The sequence below is a fragment of the Haliaeetus albicilla genome, chromosome 6, assembly GCF_947461875.1.
Source record: "Haliaeetus albicilla chromosome 6, bHalAlb1.1, whole genome shotgun sequence".
In the NCBI taxonomy this organism is placed as follows: domain Eukaryota; kingdom Metazoa; phylum Chordata; class Aves; order Accipitriformes; family Accipitridae; genus Haliaeetus; species Haliaeetus albicilla.
Genome location: NC_091488.1, coordinates 45137438 through 45156013, shown reverse-complemented (window position 1 = coordinate 45156013; position 18576 = coordinate 45137438). Strand labels below are relative to the sequence as shown.

The 18576-nt window shown below is 45.4% G+C and overlaps 1 protein-coding gene across 2 annotated transcripts; it reads left to right on the top strand.

Annotated features, from left to right (window-relative positions):
- Nucleotides 1-507: 507 nt before the first annotated feature.
- TNFRSF1A (TNF receptor superfamily member 1A) lies at nt 508-17562 on the top strand. Of its 2 annotated transcripts, none has more exons than XM_069785887.1 (10): nt 508-691; nt 10523-10724; nt 11035-11163; nt 11489-11632; nt 13250-13331; nt 13660-13727; nt 13941-14063; nt 14419-14456; nt 15225-15384; nt 15953-17562. In XM_069785887.1, exons 1-10 carry the CDS (start codon nt 653-655, stop codon nt 16252-16254), a joined length of 1287 nt encoding a protein of 428 aa, XP_069641988.1. In that variant the 5' UTR covers nt 508-652; the 3' UTR covers nt 16255-17562. The 2 variants fall into 2 exon arrangements, with proteins under 2 accessions (XP_069641988.1, XP_069641989.1); XM_069785888.1 differs by lacking the exon at nt 508-691 and adding an exon at nt 1196-1469.
- The last annotated feature ends 1014 nt before the right edge of the window (nt 17563-18576 follow it).

The window sequence follows — 18576 nt, the reverse complement described above, 5'->3', positions numbered from 1 at the left end:
CTTTCTTTAAAATTATTTATGTGCTGACAAGGGCAGTTAAGATGCCGAGAGTCCTTTTTCTTACAACGACACGCTTAAGCTTCACACGAACCTGGTTCACGGGAGCATACAAGAAAATGGGTGTTTAAGTTAAAAAAGTACAGGGCAGGCTCTAAATATGCTAGTTTTGGCTGATAAATACCTTTCTTTAAAATTATGTAGGTGCTGACAAGGCAGTTAAGATGTAGAGAGTCCTTTTTCTTACAACGACACGCCTAAGCTTCGCGCGAACTTAACGTGAAAAGCACGGCCGGGAGGTGAAACGCTCCTACGTCAGGAAACTTTAAGGTTACGGCGACCCTCCTTTGACTCCCTTTTCCGTGTCATCTCTGGCAGTTTTAGCCACGCCGTGCGCCGCCGGCTCTTCCTTCTTCAGCTTGCCCGTCTCGGGGTTGAAGGAGAACGGCGGCCGGTTTGCGGAGGGCGGGGCGCGGCGGCGGGACGCCTCCCCGTTCGCCGCCCCTCTTTTCCTGCCGCCGCTACCGCTGTCAGGAAGTTGGAGAACAGGGGTAGTTTCGCTCCGAGCTGCTCCGGCCGGGGCTGGGCAGGGGCTGAGGCGGCTTCCTCTGGACGCCGGGAACCCTACCATGGGGACGTAGTGGACCGCGGAGCCATGCGCGGCCCGGCGCTGCCCTGCAGCTCGCTGGGGACGGTAAGTCACGGCGACGGGGGGGGTGGGTGGTTCGCCGCTCCCCGCGGGACGGGACCGTGCCCCAGCGGGGCACCGCCTCGGCCGGCGGCGGCTCCGGTTTGTTGGCTCTTCCCCCCTCCCCCCCCGGAGCCGCAGCCTGTTGCGGGTTTGCAGCGCGGTGTACAGCCGCGGAGCTTTCGGGCCCGGGCTCCCTTCGTTCCTCCTCGCCGCTCTAGGGCTCCGGGTCTGCGGACAGCCCGCTTTCTGCTCCCGCTCTGCGGGGGCTTTGCTTTCCCCGGCGGCAGCCCCGTGCCGGAGCGGGGAGGGGTGGGGGGGGGGCAGTGCCGGCGGTGGGAGCCATTTTCTCCTGCGGACGGGCGAAGCTGGGCTGTCGTGGTGGAGGGGGAGGCTGAAGCCGGCTGGTCGGGAGCCGAGCCGCGGCAGGCTCGCCGTCACTTGGCCGCCGTGCGGCGTAACCGGGCTGCGGGGACGGGTGAGGCGAGGCCGGCGGTGCTTGCCCCCTCCTCCCCTCCCTCCCCGCCCACCGCTGGGTTCGCCGACCCCGTTTCCGGGGTTGATCCTTGAGTCAGGGAAAAGGCGGCTGGATTTACGGGAACGGCGGAGGATTTCCTGGAGTCCGCGGCGCGGCCGTTTAACTCGCGAGGCGCGGGGCTATGCCGGCACGGAGCCGTCCGGTGCTGGGCTCCCCGTCGCCGGTGTGCGGGGGTCGGCTGCCGGCGCGGGAGGACGAGCCGCCTCTGACTCAGCCGGCTCCGCTTTGCTGTGCCGTCGGCCGCAGGTGCCTGCGGTCGTACCGCCGGGGACGGGGATGGGCGCGTTGCTGTTATTAAAGCAAGGGAAGCTTTATTGCCGCTCTGCGGGCGTTTAAACAAGGATTAGTGGGCTGTGCCTGCGGCCCAAACCATGGGATTTGTTTAAAAGCAAGTTTGCCTTCGCTGGTTAAATCTTCTTTAGCCTTCTTGGGTATCTTAGGTCAAGATTTCTAAGCTGTCTGTTGTAATTTTGCAGGTGAAAAAGTTACTCGTAAAAGAAATCCAAGAGTTCTATGAATAACCTGACTGCTAGAGGTGAACGACCATTCAGTATCAGCAGATATGTGATAAAGCAGCGACGGTTGGGGTGGTGTCACTTAGCATCGTGACGTGGCTATGAATTCTGGTATAGAAGTTACAAGGTCAAACCGTTTATCCCTAAATACATGAGCATCCTAGTAACAAACACTTGTGCTTGACTGCACTGGACTTGTAATATTGGGTTAGTTGTTAATTTGCTGTCAAAAAGTTGTGACTACACTACTCAAAGTTACCTTCTTCCAAAAGCTTTATTTTTTTTGCACTGGGAAGCTTTGGGAAACCAGGTAATAGAGTTACGACTAGCACTGGCAGGACAACAGGACTAAAACTGGAGTAGGAGCGCTCTACACCTTGACTCTGTGGATCACTTACAATCTTAGGGCCTAGGGTAGGATACATAAACCGTTGACTTAAATACAGATTTCAAAGCAGTTAGCAAACCTGGAAAAGTGTATTTCTCGCTTAATTATAGTGGTGCACACATTTTGCTGTAATTCAGATACTATATGTGATATTATTCATACTGTTGGCAATAAAATGCACAAAAAAATCATTGGATTCCCCAAATTAATTTTATTGTCTTCAGTTAAATAATATGCTGGAGGAAGAATGTCCTTCGGTGCGATTTCTTTTTCTTTTTGAGGACATTTTCCCCCTCCTATTCTCATGTCATTTCAAGTTCTCAGTAACACCACACTCGCTCATTACAGATAATGTTTATCTTTTCCATAAAATCATATTATTTTTTTCAGTGTTACAACTCTCACTCTCTTGCATGACCTTCCATCTTCCATTTACTTTCCATATCATCCCACGTTTGCCCTCATGGCCTTTCTTATTCCCTTGATGCCCCCCTTCTACTTTCCTCATTCTTTTATGTTTCCTCTGATTCTTCAAAATTTCCTGTAGCTTGTTTCCATGCATTTTCTCTTTTTGTGTGTCCGTAATCTCATTTCCAGGTCCTCTGTGTTTTCCCCATGCACTCCTAACTTTCACAGTGGAAAAAGTGGCAGCTACCTTTGCTGAGGCCAGTGTCTCATTTAAGAAAAAAAAATTATAATAGCAGTTTCATTTATTAAAGGCAGTTCAGTTTTATGAATAAAAAATAGCCACAAGGGTGCTTCTGGCGTTGATTCCTTTTGAAGGTAAAGGGAGGAATTGCAATTTTGAGGTTAGAAGCTATGTTATATAAAAATTGAAAATCAAGCCACCAAGTGCATTGTAAGAAAGAACTGTTCGGCCTACCATCCTGTTTCCAGTAGTGGCCAACAGCAGGTATCTACCAAGGGGTTTAGAGTAGGGTAAGTGTACTACAATGAAAAATAAAAATACTTTCCCAGCTTCCAGTGATCTGTGACTGTAGGAATTCCTGAGTCAAAACGGTGTCTTCATATTTTGGACCCCTGAGTGTGTTTTTTTCCTCTGCTGATGGGTGTGATGATTGCCAGGCAGGTTTCTGGCACCCCCAGCATTCTGGCAGGGAGTCCCACACCTCAGCTATGTGTTGGCTAAAAAAGTGGTGTGGGTTTGTGGTTTGGTGTTTTTTTTTTTTTTTTTTTTGAACCTGTCTCCTGCTTGTTTTATGTGATGCCACTTCTTGCTTTGGAAGAGACAGAGAACAGCTATCCCAGTTCACCTTCTCCATGGCATTCATGACTTTAAGGCCTGCTGTAGTACCCTCTGCTCAGTTTTCTCTTTTATAGACCAGTATTTTTAATCATTCCCTTTATGGCAGCCAGTCTGTACCACTGATTGTCCTTGTTACCTTTCTTTGTATAATATCTGGCTTAATTTATATTCTGAGGATTGGGGACTAGAGCTACAGTCTGGATTTAATCCTTATGGATTTTTATATTGGCATAACAATGCTTTCTGTTTTGTCCTCAAATCCTTTCCTAATAATTCATAGCATTTGATTGCATCTCTGATTGTTTTTTCCAACCAGGTTCATTCAACTTTTTATCTGCTTATTAATCTAATTTTAATTAGTATTTTTGATGACTGTCTACTTCCAGCCAAACGGAACGTGTTGATATCCAAGTCTGTGCTAATTTCAATTACATGGTAATTTTAGTTCTCACAAGTAATCAGTGTTGTCAGTTTGGATGCCTTTCCCTTACTTTTTATTAAGTAATCCGTTTTCTGCATTACCAGTGTTATTTGGGGTAAAACCAATTTTGTCATTTTCCTCCTTCTTATCCATTTTCTTTAGTGATCACAAAGGGGCTTTGTTTTTATTTGGGGCAGATGTCTTGTGTTCTCTTCCCTAATCTTGTCCTCTTCCCTGGATAACTGAGTGCTTCCTTTGAACCCTTGGTAACACAGATCTTTCTGTTGCGGTCTTGGGAACTTCACGGTAGAAAGCACATCTCAAAGCAATGTCGCTATGTTTCTCTAGTCAAACAAACACAAGTATGTCAGTTCCAATGGGTAGGACTCACCACATGACAACTGCCCGACTCTTTAAAAAATTCACCGAGTGAGTCACTGACAAGAGGCACGAGCATGGCTTCGGCACAGTGTGGGCAGGGGCCAAGGGCTCGTGCCAAGCTGAAAATCAGCTTAGGGTTGAAGGGGGAGGCCCTCGCTGAGCCTTCCCGCAGCTCTTGGCTCCGACGATGCTCTGATGCAAGGCTGTACAGCTGCTCTGTCGAACTCAGCCCTGAATACAGGCAGGCAAACTAATGGGGTATCGCATGTCTCTGAACTCAGGGCTCTTATGTAGTGTTCACCACTGGGTCCTCTAAGGAAAAATTAAAAAGTTATTGTCTTACAGTTGTGATCGCCTTCTGACTCTTCCACTCTTTAGCTCTGCTAATAGGAAATAAAAACTTCTAACTTTATGTACTGTATATATACACATTTTATGATGTGAAGTCATGATCTTTATAGATAAATCACAGGGTTTTTTTGTTTTTAAATTAAGATTTCTAAAGCTTTTCTTCATTGCATGACAGCTATTACCAGTCTCCTGATTTTAGACAAGGCCTGAAATACAGTATTCCTCCATCTGATCTTCATAAAATGGAAGATTATTTATAATAATAGCTCTTGTATCCTCCTTTTGACATTTCCAGGTTTTAGTGAACAATGAGAAAAGCTTCCTGTAAATGTTGCTTTAATCTACGTTTCTCAATGTGTAAAGCAGAAGTTCTGGTTTCCCATGTATGTTTGTAGAGCAAACTAAAAAAAAAAAATAAAACCGCAAACATCGAAGAGCTTTTGGAAAAGGCTGAAGGAGTCACAGAACATAAGGGTAATTTTGCACCTGATTTCTTTGATAGCTCATTACTCTGAGCAGGATCTTTGTTTTCCTCCAAACTTCCAAGCTGGCTAATTTTTTATGGCTCATCAAAAAGGCTAACAGATAACTGATATGTAGAGTACTTGTGCATTGGTGTTTATCATGCTGAACTCTTGAGCAAAGGGAAGTTTCTATTAAGAAATATTTGAGAAATTCTAATGGCTTGTAATGCCTTTTATTTGCAGGTAGTTCTTTAGTTTAAAAATGGAGTATGAAAAATGGAAGTCTTTTTTGAGAGAAGCAGTTGAATAAGTTGTCGGTGGAGAAACACTTTATTAAATGATGAATATGTTAGGTGCGTACAATAGAGGGAGTAAGCCTCCTAATCTCTGGATTTTAACAGCATGTCTGAATTTATAAAATTATTTTATTCTGAAATTTTCAGCTTCATGCTTTTGTATTAAGGAGATTTAAACTCTGGAAATTATTAATTTGGAACTATTTTAAACATTAACTTAGTGATGGGCAATATAATTTGAATTGTTTGGAATACTAGTACCTGAGCATCTGCTCCAGCAAGTATTGCCTTCCTGTTAGTTCCTGTGACCAGGCATGGGGTCTTGAAGCGCTGCATGTGGGGCAGGAGTCACTTCCCACCTGTCTAATCTCTCCCTTTCCACTCAGTTTGCTTTCTGTGACTGGCCTTGGTCCACTCTGGAGACCTCTAGGCATCCACTGGCTTTCTAGGAGAGGGGAGTCTCACTCCCACCACAACCCTCTCCATCCTCTCTTTCCTGTCATACTGTCACGCCAGTGTGTCACTGTCCCTGCTTCCTCCGCTCTCCTCCCTGAGAGTGAGGAGCCTTGCAGGTAGCAGCAGGGCTACACCTCTGCACAGGGAGGGCAGAGCACATGATACAGAGCTACGGCATCCGTGCTGAGTAATTTGGTATTTCCTAGCCTTGTGGATGTTGGCAGGTGATAATATGGTAGCCCTGATATGCTGCACTTCCTTGCGCTGTCCCTCTGTTTCTGATACTGTGCCTTTTTTCTCCTTGGCCTGAGAACACTGGTCTCAAATGTCCCTTCTTATTTCCATCACCTCCACCCCCATCTTTCTTGACTCTTGCTGCGTTCTTCACTTTTATCTTTGCTGTTCCTTTCTTTCTTTGCTTTACTCTTTAGAGATGTCGCCTTACTTGCAGTTCTCTGTGCATGGTCTGTTGAGGCAGAAGCAGCAGCAACTGTAGTGGTGGCAGTAATTCAAGAGTATTTGAGGTTGAAGATGGTGCAGAGGCTCCTAACTCCTGTCTTAGCTGCTAAAACTTTGCATAGAAGAACTTTTGAGCTTGTGCAGTGGGTTTTGTTTTTTTTTTTTTCACTGTAGCTGTCGGGCAGTAAGTGCTGGCATGAGACATGAGAAGGAACTAGGATTGCATCACATGTGAGGAGAATGTGCCGGGCACATAGCTGTTACCCAGAGGGGTGGAATGATTTAAGGAAGCAGCCTTCTAGTTTTCATCTGCCATATTTTGTTTCTTTCTGCAGCAGCTTCAGAAGTAAAACCTAGAGTTTCTGCTGATGCTTTTTTTTTTTTTTTTTCCCCTGGGCAGTCCCCACTCACTAAAAACATGAATCACCGGTGTGCATGATGTGGTTTGGTGGTTTGAATTATCATTTGTCTTAGGTAATACATGCTGTCCACTTTTCTATGCAGCATTGGTTAGTAGGTACTCGTTCTTTCTCCTGGCGAGTAGAATCAGAGCATGTTGTAAATCTAACAATGGAAAATCACCTTATTTCAGTTGTAGAGGACCTCTAAACTTTGCCTTGGTGAGCTGTTATCAATGACTTGAGGCTTCAGTGCTTGGTAAATGGAGCTACATCTGGCTGGTGACCTGTCACCAGCAGTGTTCCTCAGGGTTCAATTCTAGGGCCAGTTCTCTTCAAACTGTTTATCACCGATCTGGATGCAGGAGTTGAATGCACCATTAGCAAGTTTGCTGATGATACCAAACTGGGAGATGCTGTTGACTCTCTGGAGGGACAAGAGGCCTCGCAGAGAGATCTAGATAGATTGGAGCATTGGGCTATCATTAATGGAATGAAATTTAACAAGTCCAAATGCCGGATTCTGCACCTGGGACGGTGTAATGCCGGGCACAAGTGTAAATTGGGAGAGGAGTGGCTGGAGAGCAGCTCTGCAGAAAGGGATCTGGGGGGGGCTGGTCGACAGCAGGCTCAATGCGAGCCAGCAGCGTGTGCCCTGGGAGCCAAAAGGGCAACCTGCACCCCGGGGGGCATCAACCACAGCCTGACCAGCCGCTCCAGAGGGGATGATCCCGCTGTATGCGGCGTTGGTGCAGCCTCACCTTGAGGGCTGTGTGCCGTTCTGGGCCGCGCAGTTTAAGAAGGACGTGAAGGTCCTTGAATGCATCCAGAGGAGGGCAACAAAGCTGGTGAGAAGGCTGGAAGGCATGTCCTCTGAGGAGCAGCTGAGGACTCTGGGCTTGTCGAGTTTGGAGGAGAGGAGGCTGAGGGGTGACCTCACGGCTCCCTACAGCTTCCCGGGGAGGGGGAGTGGAGAGGGAGGTGCCGAGCTCTTCTCCCTGGGATCCACGGGTAGGACTCGTGGGAATGGTTCAAAGCTGCGCCGGGGGAGGTTTGGACTGGACATCAGGAAGCATTTCTGTACCGAGAGGGTGGTCAGACACTGGAACAGGCTTCCTAGAGAGGCGGTCGATGCCCCAGGCCTGTCAGTGTTTGGGAGGCATTTGGACAATGCTCTTAACAACATGCTTTGACTTTTGGTCAGTCCTGAAGTGGTCAGGCAGTTGGATTAGATGATCATTGTAGGTCTCTTCCAACTGAAAGAGTCTATTCTATTCTAATTTCATGTATTTCTTGAATTATATGAAGTCTGTCATTGGTATTCAGCAGTATACTGCTGAATTCCTTAGGGAGCTGCTTAAGATGGTGGTGGTGGTTTGTTTTTTTTTTTTTTCTGCCATGTGCATGATTTTTCTGGAAGGCCGAGTCATTGGTTTGTGAGTCACTTGTGGTCTGTGACTCCCTGTTCCTCAGATTTTGATAATAATAATGTGTTAACTCTGGCTTGATTACACTTATAGACAATGCTTTCACTTAATCTGAAAAATTGAAAACACCTTTCCTGTTTTGTTTTGGTTTTGAAGGTGTATCTGACCAATCTTCTATGTGTTTTTGGCTTGATCTTTGAAGTTTTCCTCTGTTGTTCCTGTTGCTGACTTGTCTGACTTACGGGCTGCCTGTATATATTCCCGTGTCAGGGGAATTAATCATTGGGTAGAGAATCAGGATTTTTTATTGTTGCTGTCAGACCATCTGTGTGAATGATCTTTTTTTCCTGCAAGCAATCAATCTTGGAAGATTGTCAGCTGCTGGAACGAGTTCTATTTCTTACTGAGTTGTTGTTGGAGTGCTTGTGTTTATCCTGTGGTCAGCTAATTAAGTCTGAAAGGATAGCTATTTAAATATGTGGCTCTCTTTTCCTGTTCACCATTTTAGCACCTGGTCTATTGAATATGTCTTTATATGACAGAGCTCTCTGAAAAATGGTGTTTTTTGCTTTGTCAGAGTTGCAAAATCCTATCCTTCTTGAGGTTTTAAGTTGCTTTCATGTATGTACCTTTCTCCCCCAAGGCTTTAATTTTGAGAGAAACAGGACAGCATGGGGCTGTCATAAGCCATCTCATTTTGCGTATCCGTTCTTAAGCTTGCAACCACAAAATTGGTATCAGCATTGTGGTTTACCCTTATGGGTTTACTTTGCTTTTGCTATAACTCTCCTAGCTGAAAAAGCAAAAAGAGATAGAACTCTGAAGCTGTCCCTGTACAGCTAGGCATCTTCCCACTTTCAAAAAAGCAAGCTGGGAAAGAATTACAATATAGGGAAGCTAGTGTAGTAAAACTCGGTGTGAGATTGTATGGACGGGGCAGGGTGGTATTTATTTGCAAAAAAAAAAAAAAAAGAGTTGATTTTCATGTATTCACGCAATCATGGATGCAATCGCAGATGCATAGGCTACATTGGCACACACTCTCTGCGACATACTCAGAAGCACCAACACGCTTATGTCCACATGGCGTGGCCAGGATCACTTGTTTGCAACGCAGATGACAAGGGACACTGGCTGTCAAGTCTTCATTGTGCCACTGGGGTTCTTCATAGCACTACAAACTAGTTTTTGAAGGAGTCCATCATACCCTTTGGGAGTCATCAACTTGTATGGGATGGGCCTTTGCAGTAGAAGCTTGCTGACTTCAAGCTCCATAAATTGTTGTTTCCTGGTTTTGTTTTTTATCTTTTTTTTTTTAACTTTTTTGTTATTGTAAGTTTTTTCCTTGTCTGAATGCATGTTTGAAATGCATGCCTAGGGTCTGTTTTTCTGTTGGGCCAACAGGCAAAAGAATCTTGTTTGTGATGCACTGCAACCATCTTGTTACCATCCTCCTGGTGCAGGGTCTTTTGCTGATGAGTCATTTATGCTGTTTCTTACCACAGTGTAGACCTTTTGGCCATGACATAAACAGCACATTTCTCAATTTTGCTGCTGGGAATAGTGTCCTGAAAACAATATCCAGGGAATGGTGTCCTTCATTACTGGTACGGGCTGTTCTCTTAACCCTTTGTTCTGCTGTTCCTTCCCGTGTGTGTACTTGTGTGTATACACACGCTCACGTTCTCTTACAGTCATGCTGCAGTCATGCCAGTCTTAGTATTTCCATTAAAATTCTTGACAGCAATGATCTTCAAAATGAAAATTAGCAAGTAAATCTTACAGGAATTAAAGAAATAAGTGCACATTTTTGTGGCAGGCTGTTCAGACTGAGTGTTAACAGCTGCAGTTTAAAAGGAAGAATGTACATTTAATGGGGAGAAGTTGAAAACCAAACTTTCCCACGTTTCTAGGGCTGGCTTGCTCAGGAGGAGTTTTGGAAGCTTTTCTGTACTTTGCATCAGTGAGATCCTCCTCTGCCTTCTTATTCCAAACTTCCCATCTGGTTTATTTCTTCATTAGAACTGCAAGTACTTGATGCATTCTTCTCTCTGGAACTTTTTCTAGACGGGCAGTCTTACTGCCTTCCTTAATAGAAACATTCCTTTGCTCTTGAATAACTTTCTTGCAAGCTGCAGCATTTTCAAGGCATTCCATCTATAAATTGCACATCACAAAAAGTATTTGCTTTATATACAGCCAGTTTGTCATAGAGACCATTGTATGGCATATTAATAACACAGATGACAGGCATGGGTATGTCGGGATTTTTTGGGGTAAATAATCTCCCCCCACGCTTTTGTCAGTGGAAGGTCCTAATACCAGAATTGGTCAAGTCAACTGAACTCACTGTTATAATAAAATTTAATTGTAAGTGCTGAAGTCAGCTGTACAGTCTGCCAGGGGATATGATGTTTTCTCACCTTGTTTCTCTCCCTCTTTCTTTCCCTCTCTCTCCCTTTCCCTCTATTTGCAGGTTATCCTAACATTCATCTGTGTGTTGATGAAGGAATCTGTAGAAATTGCTCCAGTGCCATATACACTGCAAGTCCATCGCGTAGCTTTGGATGGAAGAGACCACTCTAACTCCTTGAGGAGAGAAAAGAGGCTGGTGCAGTGTCAACTAGGACAATACCTACATCCCAGAGAGACCCACTGCTGCATGAGGTGCCATGCAGGTATGTACAATAAGTACAGTAATAGTGACCTTCACCTTAGAGGTATTTCCCTGTCCTGCACTCTGAAACTGTCTCTGTCCTTCAGCTGCGTCAGTGCTCCCTTTCTTTGGTAGCTATCACAGCCCAGATGAATTCTTATTCCTTGTCTCTTCTTTTGGGCTGTCACTGTCCTTCATGCTGGTGAGAGGAAGCATCCTCAGTCCCTACACAACCACCTCCAGAGTTTCTCTGAGGAATTTGTGACTCCCATGCTCCTTAAGACAACACATTTGCTTTCCTGTCAGAGCTCTGTTAAGTGATTTTCTTGCAGGTACCTACAAGGCAAAAGACTGTGATCGGCCTGACCAGGCACCTGTCTGTCTTCCGTGTGCTAATGGCACATTCACAGCTGTTGATAACACCATGTCTAAATGCTTCCAGTGTACACGTTGCCGTACAGGTGAGTTATCTACAGGACTTGAGGAAAATGGGTGGTAGTTGTGGGTGGGGGGCTGGAGGGCATGGTAAGGTGAGTGAGGAAGCTTGGGAAAGTAAGCCATTGAATGGGCAGAGGGACAGTGTATGGGAAGAGATTGGGGACAGCAGGAATAAGAGTTACCAAATTACTACAGTCTGAGACACAGTTTGCAGGCCTTTTGGGCCTTTCTCTGGGAAGATTAGGGGGTAACAGTACGTGTCATCATAACAGTGCCCTCAGCTGCAGGTGAGGGAAGAGGTTGGAATAATTGCTTCTTTTTTTTTTTTTTTTTTTTTCCCCTCCTCAGAATTCCAGCAGATAGTAGAGACCCCTTGCAGCCCAAAGCAAGATACCGTATGTGGCTGTCGGAAGAATCAATATCAGATTGGCCTGTCCGATCTCTTCCAGTGTAGGAACTGCAGCTCGTGTGTCAATGGGATTATTGCCAACTGTGAGTATGGCATGGATATGGACATACTGTACTAGGGTAGACAATAACAGCCCTCTGTCCACTTTCTGACACACTGCAGCGCCTTGCCCTGAAGTGATTGTAGTTTTGGAACAACTCTTGGGTTTGCCTGCCCCCTTTCCCCAGAAAGGCTGCCATTTTTTGCCTGCCTTGGCAACGATTCCTGTTTTGTCTCACAGTTTCTACCTTCCTTTTGCCCTTGAATGGTTTCTCGGTTTTGGCTGTTGTGAGGAGGTATTTTCTACTTATCTTTGGTACGTCTGCCTTGCGTGTACTGAAGCAAGCTCTTTATGCTCTAGAGCAGGTTTCCCCCTTACCTTCTTTTTTTGTCTTTGTGTGGATATTTCTCCTGATGCTCGTTGCATTTCCCTCACCAACTGCTGGAAGCACTTTGAGTACAATGGCTGAAAATACCACTGGTTCCAGTGCCCAGCTGAACTGCTTGTCAGTCAGTTGCTGAACCACCACAGTGTACTATGCAGTGTTTTAAAGTAAATAGCTGCTCAGGTGATGCTGAACTGTACCCAGTGGCATTGGGTGGGACCTGGGGATGGTGCAGGTGTTTGGGAGAAGTACCCATGTTAGTTGTCCCAAGCTCCCTCATCTCCAGTCAGGAATCGGAGATTTTAACCAAATACTGCTTGCCGCCCTCCACTTTGTGCTGTAGGCTAATTCTGTTCATGTCCCTTAAATACTCCTTACCTTGTTGTCCTAAAGCTATCCCCTCTTCTGCGCAAATTCTGCTTCTTCTGGTCCCTTTCCTTTCTCCTACCCTGCCTAGTGTGAGGTTTGCTGTCTTGCTGGTGAATGCTTTCCCTCTGGTGCTTAGTAATCTTCTTCTGTCACAGTTTCTACGCTTACACCTATCCTCAAGGGTCATCATCGTACACTGCCCTTGAGCAATTTCCTTCCCTCTTGGCTGACATTGAACTGTTTTAGTCCTGTCCCTCATTTGCCACAGAATGCACGCTGCTTGTTCTAGTACCTACTTCCCTCCCCTCATGCAACTTTATGTCCTTCCATCACTATTCTTGTCTGCTCCTCCCCCCACCTGTTTTACTCAGTCTCCATACTGTGACTTGCTTAGAAGCAATAGCTCTTTCATTTCTTACCCCTTCCACTCACAGCATAGCAGATCATAAGAGTGGATGTGTGTCCCATGGCTTGAAGTGATTTCTCCCTGCCCTGAACTGACTTCCTCACCAGTCTCAGCTGCTCAGGGACCACTTCTCCCTCATCTTTGCCTGACTAATGTGATTTCACCTTCCTCTCGTGCTTGAACTTGAGTGACTTTCCCTGCTTTTGCACTGGAACTGTCATTATCCACTAGACCAATTTCAGCTGCACTGTAATTTTAGTCCCTTTCCAAGCCTCTACAGAGGTCCCTCACCTACCAGGACAGTGGTACCCTTATTTTTTATTATTTTTATCCTCCCTCAACCCTGTCCTCAAACGTAGACCGAATCCTTTTTCTCTTCTTCAGTAGCAGTTCTCCAGGCTCAAAGAGGGATAATCTCCCACCCATCTTGCAGTGGATTTTTCTCCTTTTGTTTTCTTCTCTGTCCAGTTTATGGCAACAGTTTCTTCTTTTCTTTACAGGCTCAAAGAACAGAGACACAATTTGCAGGTGTAAGCCTCGATTCTTCCTGACACTTAGTAATGTTTGCAAGCCTTGCAACAGGTGAGCTTTTTTTCTCTGTATGCCCCTCCACTGAGTAGGAGACACAGTAGACACAAGCCCCACAGGGGGAGGAAATTTTTTTCTCAGGGCTCTGTCCATCTTGACATAACTTTACAACATTCTGCCTTTCTAGGGCAATTGAGTCTTCCCCTCTGCCACCCTCAGTCTTCTCCGTGTAGGCGTCAGCCCACTTAAGAACCCAAAGTCACTAGCCACACTGCATTGCTCTGCTTTGCAGGCTCATCTTGACTTGTCTGTTACTTAGGATTGTCACAAATGACTGGTGCTTCATTTCATGCGTGCTCTCCTCTCTGATTCGCTCTTTCAGCTGCATTGGAGAAGAATGCTTGCAGTGTCATAGCCCAGTGACTACCTCACCTACTCCGTCTGGGCTGAGTGAGTACTGGGGGAACTGAGAGACAGTGGAATCTTTTCAGTGTGGGCTTTTGTTCTGTTAATGCCTTTTGTAAAGTGTTATTTTCTCCACTCTCTCAAACCATTATTCTTTTTCTCCCTACCATCTGCACGTCTTCACTTGCTGTTCTTCTTCTAGCACTTACCTCCTCCTTTCTCAGTCACTCACTCATTTGCCCTCTTCCTTTTGACTAGATGGGAGCCTTGTCCTTGGCATCATCGTTGCAATATTTGGAGTTATTTCTGTCCTCTACATTGTAAATAAAATAGTGAAGCTGGTCCAGAAAAATGGGATAGCATCATCTTTCTACTCCTGTGGTGAGTACAGCAGCATATGCAGTGATATTAATGGGGATAGACATCATCCTCTGTGTGTTTGTGTATTTACACGTGTGTGAGGGGAAAAGTGGAATCCTGTTACTGGGCTTTGCTGCAAGGCCAGCGGAACATGAGAACTTGACAGCTAAGCTTATTGGTGCAGTTCTTACAACTCTGCATCCACGCCAGTAGCTGTGACTGGAAGCGCGTGTGAGCTCATGGCTGGGAGATGTGCATTTTGCTATAAAACCTTTTTGAGGGTAGGATTGCGAATAGCTGCTTTCCTGTTTTCTCTGGGATGTGAGGAAGTGAAAATAATTTCTGCTTTCTTTTCTTTTTTTTTTTTTCTTTAAAGTTTCTTTGCCACAGACAACCAAGGAGCCAGTACCTGAGGTAAGCAAGATGATGGGTGTAAGAGCTTTCTTTCCGCTTTCAACTATGTTAGCCTGGGATCCAGAGTAACATTTTTCCACATGGGCTGTTTTTAGGCCTTGTATTTTCAAATGAGCTGAGTAATAGGGCTGTTTAATTCAGAAGTCTTTTCCTGTAGAGGGTGGAGCCATTAACATTTTACTTCCCCTCTTCTAGTGGATGCTTTTCAAACTCCTGGCTTTTTTCTTTTTTTTCTTTCTGGATGCATTTTTTTCAGATAGCTGGTCCTTAATCCCCTTTTCTCCCTATATACCCCAAGCTTGGAGGATTTAACTAATTTTACTTGAGGTCTTGACCACACAAGCCTCTTGGTGCTGCTCCACAGTGTTCTCTAAGGTCCAATGTTGTTCTGCAGTTAAGAGGGCCCAAGCAGTAGCTGAGATGGGGTTTCCACAGCCTTACAGAGAAGGCTGATGAGAAAGGTGGCACGTGGAGCTTCTAGAATGGTGGTGATTTCGGGTCCCAGCCTTACATGATTTTGTAAAGAAATATTTTTTCCAGACTACTGTTTTTTGATGCCAAGAGAGAGTTAAACTCCTTGGGTTCTGCTGGAAAGAAATGTTTGGTGCCTTCTGCTCAGACAAAGCATATAGGAAGAGCTAACACCTCAGCACCTGCTCCCCACCTATCTTAGATAAATTTTACTATATAAAACTAGTGGTTCCTTGCAGGAGACAGGTGTATTGTGCTGCTGCGGGTGATTCAGGACTAAGAAAATGTGTCTTTCAGGTTGAGGTAAAAAGAAGTGAAATTTCCATCCTTCTTCCTGAGTCCCAGAAGGAAATGGAATTGTCAGTGAATGCAACACCACCACCTGCACCTCTGCCGCAAAGTTCACATGAGCTACCAGACTGTGTCAGACCTGCCAGGAGGACACAGCTTCCAGACAGTAAGTGAAACTCCCCTGTCCTTCCCTCCTTCCCCAGACAAATGAGAACCTGATTATGGAGGTGCGGCTAGGAGGATGTTGGACAGACCTTACCCAGTGTGCATGACCTGTGTGTATACTTCATGCATGGCACAGTACAAAGGCAGAAGCATGCCCAAAGCCTGTGAGGCTGTACATACTAACTATCTATGCAAGGCCTTTCTGTTGTCTCTTTTCCCTACCAGCAAAATGGATTGTTGTATGTGGCGACATGCTGTCAGTCTTAATGCCTCTGGGATGATGACCCAGAGCATTCCTTTTGCAGGAATGTGTGGCAGCAAGGCCCTAAGCGTGCATGCTCAGCTCTGCTCATAACCTTACACAAGAGCATATGGAAGCATTCCCATTGATTTTCGAGGGCTAAGAGCAAGTCTGGACATCACAGGAGTTTGTGTGACTACTCTGTAGAAGACCTGAACAGGAGGGGGCAATGCACTATCCCAGGGCACCATCCAGCCCTGCATTATTTGCATTCTCCTTGAGGCTGCAGAATCTTGGTTCTCACGCTTTATTTCTTCTCTTTTCACAGATCCTGCTATTCTCTACACTGTGGTGGATCATGTACCACCATCTCGGTGGAAAGAGTTTGTGAGGCGTCTGGGTCTGAGTGACTATGATCTAGAGCGAATTGAGATGGAGCATCGGCGTTTACGAGATGCCCAGTATGAAATGCTCAGACTGTGGAAACTGCGCATGGGCCATGCTGCAACTGTGGAGCACATCAGCTGTGTTCTCAACCAGATGGAGCTGAGTGGCTGCAGTGAAGCTATTCAAGAGGCTCTGCTAAACCAGAACTCTCCTCAACCTTGCAGCCTCCACAGCCATCTTTAATCTATTTCTGCTTTAGTTGCCCTTACTATGACTCTCAAGAGAGGACCATAGCTCCCTTCCTTTTCTGTCTTCCTTTTCCCATACCTCCCTATCTCTCTAACACTTCTTAGCTGGGTTTGTTGGAGGCAGAGCAGATTTATGCTGGAGGAAGGCTGAGGTTTGCTTCTCAACCACCATGTAGTTCAACACCTTTAAGCCATGACAGACCTCTGCAACAACTCCTTTCCCAAGGAGGGAAAGCACCTTGTAAAGGAAGTGGTGTGTGGACTCTGAACAAGATGAAAACAGGAGCTCAGAGTGACTTGATAGATCAGCTGCTCTATGGACAAGTTGTTGCTGAAACAGGTGCTCCACCCACCATGCGGTGGGTAAACTTGTAGGGTGACTTGGTTAAGCTGGCTGTTGAGATGGCAAAGTACTCGCTTTTTGCAGATCTGTTTTTCTGCAAGATCAGACAGTTGAACTGGCTCACATTGCAGCCCTTTGATTGCTTCATCTGACTCAAGGGAAGCGGTGGGAGGATGTGCCTGTTCCTGGGAGCAGGAGAGGATTGCCCCCTTTTGGTATCAACTAGTTATCGCTGTGGCAAAAGAGTCATGGAGATTCAGAAGTGGAGGCTCAGTGAGAAATGGGAGGATGTTATCCTTTCCACAACCCCACTTCCCTCAGGTTCAAGAGGAATAAGGATTCTGAGCCAGTGAGTCAGATGAGAGGGTTGGTGCTTTTTTCTCAAGTTTTTGTTTTCCATGCCTAGAAATGATGTAAGATAGCATTAACAAAACACCTGCCAGTGTGTTTGTCCAAGTGCAGAGGGGCAAGGAATGCGTGCGTGTGTCTGGGTGAGAAGCGTGGTGCTCAGAAGGGTGGTAGTGTGAGTGCCTCTGCAAATCTATGCTCACACACAGGTCAGTAGGCTTGTGTCTACCTGCTTGTCTATCTCTGAACAATTTGCTGAATCTGATCTAACTGCAAATGGGACTGTGTATGTGTACATATATATATATATATGTATTTTAGCAACTGTTGAATAACTTCACACTACTTTCTGGACTGCATTCTGTGATTGCTACTTGGGTGTGAGAGCCATTGGTACTGTCTCCAGGCTCCCACCATCACTTTCCCACAGGTAGTACCCTGGGTGAAGCAGAAGTAGCAAAAATCAATTAGCCTGCATCAGGTGCAGGTTGTCCACACATTTGTAACGTGGATTTTTTTATATTTTTTTTTTTTAGTCTCTTGTCCCTTGACCAGAGAGAAACTTTCTATTGTAAATACACTAAATGCTCTGAATTAAAATTCATATTTTTACCTCTGCCTCTGGTCTGGTTTTGTCCATATTGGCTTCTCTTCTGTGGGTGGGGGCAGAGAAAGGGGAATAACTTGCAGATGTGGCAAGAGTGGGCTGCAGGAATGAGTGGCTTGATGGTCTGATGAAATTTTTCTTAAAAGTCAAGTTTTATGAACTTTTGTATGTACAGTTTAGCTGCCCTCAAGTCACAGGAAGCTGGCTGAGGTCAGGAAGTAGGACTGAAATGAAATCCGGTTGCAGGTCTTCTCAGATATTCAAGAGTCAAAGGGCACGCTAGCATAGTTAAAGTGAATTTTTAAACAACATACCATGAGTAATTTTGATTTGTATGTGGCTTTTTAAAGAGGAAATTATCTTTTAAATAAAAGAATAATAATAGATTATACTTTAATGCTGATCTTACAGAAGCGTGTTTTTGTCTGAGGAACCAAAGCACCGTGTTACGGCAGTAAGGACAGCTCCTACTCCACCGCTGAGAAAGCTCGAAACTTGGAAGTTCACGTCAGTCTGTGGCAAAGCCAGGAGCTGAAGTCAGTTTTAATTCCCAGCTTGAGGCTTTGTTTTGCTATGCCCACATGGTATTTTAACTGAGGCTGATTTTTTTTTTTTTTTTTTTTATCAAGGGAGATGGTACAAAACTCATTGTAATACACTTTCACAATTTGTGTTCAAGAAGCACAGCAGTATAATGATTACTGTAGATGTGTAACTGCTTAAAGTGGGGAAATAATCAGAAATCCTTTCCAGGTGTGACAGTTAAGAATTGGTTTTGGTGTTTGTTTGGGTTTTTTTACTGTGTAATCGCTCATTTAAAATCCAGGTGTTTTTAAAGTTCACCCTGCAAGGGAAGCCACAGGCAGGTGAACAGCCGGCCACGGGCTGCTGCTCCGTCACCGGTGACTTCATGCACCGCATCAATTACACAGAAATCCGTGACTACGAGGCGTTTCAGAGACCGTTGAAGATCTCGTCGCGGTGAGGAAGGTGACCTGGGCAGGTAACAGTAAAAGCAG